The sequence below is a fragment of the Rhea pennata genome, chromosome 10, assembly GCF_028389875.1.
Source record: "Rhea pennata isolate bPtePen1 chromosome 10, bPtePen1.pri, whole genome shotgun sequence".
In the NCBI taxonomy this organism is placed as follows: domain Eukaryota; kingdom Metazoa; phylum Chordata; class Aves; order Rheiformes; family Rheidae; genus Rhea; species Rhea pennata.
Window position 1 is genome coordinate 816,501 of NC_084672.1, and position 6,000 is coordinate 822,500.

The following is a 6,000-nucleotide window of genomic DNA, read 5'->3' on the forward strand; positions in this document are numbered from 1 at the left end:
ATAACAAATTTTATTTCAGCATTTCATGGAATCTGCCCTCCCAAGACCTGTCACGTCTGGCAGTTCGGGAGCGAAGCTGCCGCTGCCTGATCAGCAGGCGACAGGCAGTGCCGCCGCTTTAGGAGCAGAGTCACAGCCCCGGCGCCAGCAGGTTCCAGCGCTCGGAGCCACGCGGACGCTGGCGCGACTCGTCTGGAGTCAGCAGGGTCCAGGCGGAGCGGGTCTGCCTCCGGACGGCTGCAAACCCTCGCGGCCGCGCTGCCTGGCTAGAAGAGAACCTGCAAACCGTCGGGCCTGCGCCGACTGATCTGCGGAAGGAGAACCCGCGTTACGGCTGCTGAAGGGAGGCTGTACGGCAGCTCCGGGACAGGCGCGCACGCAGCCCCGTCCCCGCCCGGAGCGTCCGGGCCGCGAGCGCTGCCAGCAGCGCCAGGCGTCCTGCCTTGCAAATAAACGACCGCCCCTGTCCCCGGCACGCAGGCGACGGCAGGACGCCCCCCCGCCGTGGCGATACCCTTGACGTTTTCGCTGCAAAGTGCCCAGCGAAGGCCTGGACCTGGGGGCATCCGGGGGACCCGGAGGACACGAGTGCCCCGGGGCTTCTCCTCGCAGGTCTCGTACGAGCAGCACTGACAGACACCGGCACCCGCAGCAACTCTGCGACCCCCCCGGAAGGGGCACAAGCCGCATCTGACTCAACCGGCAGAAAGAACAGAATTGAAACCTTTGTTTCCCTGCATTTTGCCACACCGGTGTTTTATTACTCTTCTATCTAACAAACCCCAGACCTTGCAAAGGCAGAAATAATGGCAAAAAGATCGCAGAGAGAAATTCAGAAATTTTTAGCAAAATTGTTCACCCAGCTTTCCCAGGCAGGAGAGCCGAAGCTCCGCGCAGGCTGGGGAAAGCTTGTGCTGTTTTGGTGCTGAAATTCACAGTCCTATTTTGTTGCCCAAGACTTCGGCGAGTTTTCACCCAGTGCTCTTCACACCACGCTTATCCGCCCTTCCTTCTGGACGGAAAAGCAGCGTGAAGAGCCCCTAAAGATAGAAACCCGATGGAGGCAGCGTCAAGTTTTTGAATCACAGTTTATCATCCATTTCCTCTAACGCTTAGAAAGGGATGTAACTAATCACTTCCAGGGGACTTCAAGGAAACTAGAGACACTCAGACCCTTGAAAACAGCTTAGCACACGTAGTACCAGTCTGAGCGGTGGATGTATTCAAGCGGCTGTGTTAATAACATCTTTCTTTAGGATGTGGAAAGAATACTGGAAGTCAAACCGGGCTCTCAGGTGAATCGCTGCTCCTGCCTGGACCCAAAGCGGTAACACCGCTCTCCGGCACTGCCCAAGACTGGCGATTCCGAGCGGGGAGGCAGAGACTTTGCGAAGTTACAGGGACCGGCAACACGCGCGGTGCAGAGCGGGACTCGGCCTGCCTCGGCAGGGAGCTACGAAGTTGCGATGGCCTGGACGTTACTAGGAAATACGCCGCTCCGCTCTGGAAACTTGGTCGCCTGAGCCACCTGCGGCGGAAGATCGAGTCGGGGAAACAAATCAAGACCTAACGATCCAAACCAGGCACACTGGCTCTGGAAGCTACTAACACACACGTGGAGTATTTTACACTCTTTCCCAGTTGTGACAGTTCAGACATATACAAGCTTGTTTAGAAATACCTAACATTACACGGCTGCTGCGCTAACTCGAATATAAAATAAAACTGCAGGGTTTGGTCCTGCAAGCACCCTTACCCCTCACCAGACCCTTCGGGAACCCGGCGCCCCTTGGCAGGCGGCCGGTTTCGTGGCTGGCTAGTTCAGCTACGGGCCAGTGCTCTTTCTTACCTGGTTATTTCCTCCTTCAGAGCAGCAGGGTCCGTGGGATAAAACTTCACGCGAAAGCACATGGTGAACGGCGGCTGGGCTGCAGGGAAAACAGCGATGCCACGGTCACACCAGAGGTTCTGTCCGCTTTGTCCTCCAGCAATCCCCCACCCGAGCCGGAAGAAGAGGCAGCGTCCTGCCCCGGGCGGGCTGCCGGCGGGGACGGGCCCCGCAGCCCCCGCGGGCACCCCGCGCCGGCGCCCGCGGGAGGAGAGCCCGGGCACGTCGCGCGCGCGCCAGAACAGACGCTCCCCGGGCCCCCTCGAAAGCGCCCGTGCTGCTAAACGCATCTCTGTGCTTGCAAAGCCTCGTTTTGCTCAGTCAGGTCATTCACTTACTGGCGTCATGCAGGCAGCCTGCAGGGTTTCTGCAGGTTTCCCATATGCAGAATGGAGTATTTACAGCTGTGATCATTGTGTGACCTACGGAGAGCTATTTCGCTTTCGACCAGACAGAAGAGCTTTACGGATAATCAAAAAGGCCCATTTTCTAAATGATGTGCAGGGGATTCACTCCAGAGCCGAACGAGTGGCGAAAATGGAAATACGTGTAAAATTAAGGGACCATGCATCATCTCCGCAGGGGATGTTTTGATACACACCGAAAGCCATACTTACCCCTCATCTGCTTCACCACTGACTTTGTAAATTCCAACCAATGCTGAAACAAAAAAGAAGGGAATTAAAATAACTCACCAACCAACATTTTTAATTAATAACGTTGCCTCTTCAGGGCAGAATTAAAGAAACAAAAAATCCTGCTTAAAATAAGAGCGTATTTTATGGAAGGATCCCTGAGCCGTACACAAGTCTGCACAACCGCTGTCCCGGGTGCCCAACGCCCCGGGCGCCCCGGCGAGCGCTGGGTCCCCCCCGCGGCCCCGCTGGGGCTGGCGTGATGCCGAACCAGAGCTCCTTCGTCAGCCCCAGGCAGAGGCTGCTTCTGCCGGCGGAGCTCCGTGCGAAGCAGCCGCTCTCCGGGAGGAATTTTCCCTTGCTCAACAAGACTCAACGTCCCAAGGTCAAGTGTAGTTTTCTATTAGTGACGACAAATTGGACAAGTTACACACCAAAAGTATCTTCTTCAGCCTGAGCACCCTCCTGCCATCCATTAGCCTGTCTGAATACCTCTGCATAGCAGCAAGCTGAATAAGAAATCACAGTGAGAAGACAAAGTATTTTTGCCAACGGGTCTAATCCCCACGTGTTGAAATCATCTTTGACTGGTGTCACATCCTGGCACGTACGTTTTCCATGGTGTACATGAAAGAGTGCATGACCTGGCCACTTCAATACACAATTTTCAAAGCGTAAATCAAAACCGTGCAGACCTTGTATGCAAAAAAAGCATAAAGCAAACTCTCCACTTGCTAATCGCCCTGGAGAATACGGAGCTACCCCGGGGGTTTGCCCAATTTCTTGCTGACTTCCAAGCAGCAGTCTCTCAGACGAGTGCTGTTCTCAGGGATTTGCTCTTGTTTTGTGTCACCGAAGGGCCGCACAGACTGGAGCGTGCAATTAGCATGATTCGGCAGGGAATGGTGTTTGCCACGCAACAGTCTGGAACAAGGGATTGAAATCGCCCAACCTAACCTCAACAAAAACCAGACTCTGTAATCATAACATGACATGAGGAAGGTTAAGTTTGAGCCCGTATTTCTGAAATTATACTTCTATGCCTTCAAAAAGAAACCATTAAGTTCTGCCTGCAGCAAAGTCTTTGCAGTCGTTGCTACTTTGATTTGACAGCATTTGAGAAGACACATTTACGAAAATAAAAGTACTTCTTCAACCAGTAAGTGCCTTCACATGCCTGCAAGTTGGAAAGAGGTAACCCAAAAATACCAAAGCAAAACAACTGACTACAACTAAGGTAAAGGCCAGTTAGCACAAAGGTGGCCCGTTTCTTGGCGGCTCGTCTCTCATGTCTCACCCCCGGGATCTGGAAGATGATGAACAGCGTAGAGGCAGAATTCCTTTGTCACAGGGTTTACTGGAAAGTCTGAAATCAAAGTAACTGGAGGGAAATTTTGTAGGAACTGACATGTGGTATCAGGCCAAAGAGAAGGCGAGGTTGTGCCCCGCCTGGCAGCAGCGGGTCCCCAACGCTCAGGCAAGGGGTGCCAGGAAGAGGGGAGGGCTCCTGCCCAGAACACCCGCCCACGTCCAGGAACGGCAGGTTGGGGACCACGGTCCCCTCCAGACCCCTGCTGCGTTGTGAAGAAGCAGCGCTGCCTTTTGGGCTGAACTGGAAGAGTTTTGGTCCCAGCATGAGGGATCTCTGACAGAGGCAAAACAGAACCGCCAGGGAAATAACTGATAAGGAGGAAGGATTTTTTTCTCTTTTTCTTCACTTCTCAAACCTCTCTCCTGTCCACAGCCCTGTGCTCTCTAGACACCTCTCGCTTGCAGCAGTCCTAGGACAGCGCATGGCCACGGTTAAAAAACAACGCGTTTTCAGGAGCCATCGCATGCCGTTCCGGCACAAACCCCGGCTGCGCCCGGAGCGCGCCGCAGGCTGGGGCCACGTTTCCTGCATCGCGGGAGCGCTCCTCCTCCACTGCCCCAGCCCACCGGGGCCGGGCGGGATACGGCCCCACTGCACGGGTGGCTTCCGCAGTCCCTCCCGCCCTCCACGCGTCAGGTCCGGCAGGCGGCAGAGCAAAGGCACGTCATTTCCGAATAAGAAATATTTAGTTGTGCACCAGAAATAATGGACTGAAGAGACAGCTTAATTCATCACTGGCTTAAACGTAGCACTTTTAACTAAGAAAACTTAAAGCCCGGTCAGCTCTTTGACAGGAAAACGCCCCATGAGCAGCCGGGACAGGGCTGGTTCTCACGTCAGAGGGATCTCCCCAGCGCCAGCGCAGAACGAGCGCGTCCTGCGGTGCTGCTCCAAGCCCCAGCGAGGGCCCTCGCGGAACTCTCACTCTCGGCCTGAACCGAATCAGCTCATTTACAGGCCAAGAAGAGCACCGATGAAAGGACTCGGCCTCCGCGGCTCCTCGCTTCCTTTCCTCGGGCGGCTTTCACGCGTCTGCTGGAGGCAGTCGCTGCCCACTGGTCTGGGGGCTTTACACCTAGAACGTACCAGAGCACCGGGCAGGATCCTAGCCTTGACTTTCTGACAGCTCTACACTTGGCAGAGCCAAATGTCCCCTCCTTGCGCCAAATGACGTAACATTTCAGACCAGTCAAAACACGGACCTTGTGTTCGCCATCTAGCCATTTGCTTCCATCAGGAAAAGATGCTCTGAGAAAAAAAACAAGCCTCACCTACCCCATGTAGCAACTGTGCTGAGAGATTTTCATGATCGCTGTGCAGCGCCTGGTGAATGCAGATTTCAGCACAGCGCTCTCTCTTCAGTGACCATGCCCAGAGAGACAATGCATAATAATGCATTATGTACAGTGTTTTATTTGTACATATATTTAAAGAGGCTATTCACCAGAAAGCATGAAAACAAAGAGTCAACAGAAGTGGAGTGGCAGTTAACGATCAGTCAGAATCACTGCAAGAAAAACGCTGCTCTCCAGCATTTAAGAGCCACTACTTTACAGTCTATTACAAATTCAGCAGCCCCCTCAAATGAGGTTATTCATCAGTGTCGACAACAAATTCAAGCCGGCGATTCTGGAAAGACTGGAGAAAGAAGACAGAAGGGGAGAGAGCACAGAAAACACAGGTCGGAGAGCACGGGCAGCGCTGGGAGCCTGCTGGCCGGGAGAGCCCACCAAAGGCAGGAGGACTGCCCAGCTGCTGGCCGTCAGCAGTTTAGCAGTGTGGGACCCAGGAGGGGAAAGGCCACCGCTAAGAGCAAGAAAAGCCACGCGGGAGTCGGCGTGGGGCTCCAGAAGCGCAGGAGGAGGAGAGCAGCACCCTTCCCGCCCCGCCAGCAGCCACCCGGCACGGGGCCCTTTGCTCTGCAGCAGCTGCTTCTCATCAGACACGCTGGAAGGCGCCTTGAGGAGCAGAACCTACCGCTGTGGTGCCTTATATTGGCCAGCAGAAATTCAACACAAGACTGGTATTAATAGTTGTGTTTGTACTGTTGGAATGCTTTCAATCCACAAATTTCAGGCACTCTAATGGCAAAGAATGGTTTAACA

The 6,000-nt window shown here is 54.3% G+C and overlaps 1 protein-coding gene across 3 annotated transcripts in view; it reads right to left on the bottom strand.

Annotated features, from left to right (window-relative positions):
- The window catches only part of FRMD5 (FERM domain containing 5), a 102,907-nt gene that overhangs the window by 25,967 nt on the left and 70,940 nt on the right, over positions 1-6,000 (bottom strand). For all 3 annotated transcript variants that reach the window (XM_062583421.1, XM_062583419.1, XM_062583420.1), the window contains exons 3-4: positions 2,506-2,548; positions 1,850-1,928 (exon numbers count right to left, since the gene is read on the bottom strand). In XM_062583421.1, coding sequence (XP_062439405.1) covers positions 1,850-1,928; positions 2,506-2,548 — 122 coding nt within the window. The remainder of the gene's footprint in view (positions 1-1,849; positions 1,929-2,505; positions 2,549-6,000) is intronic.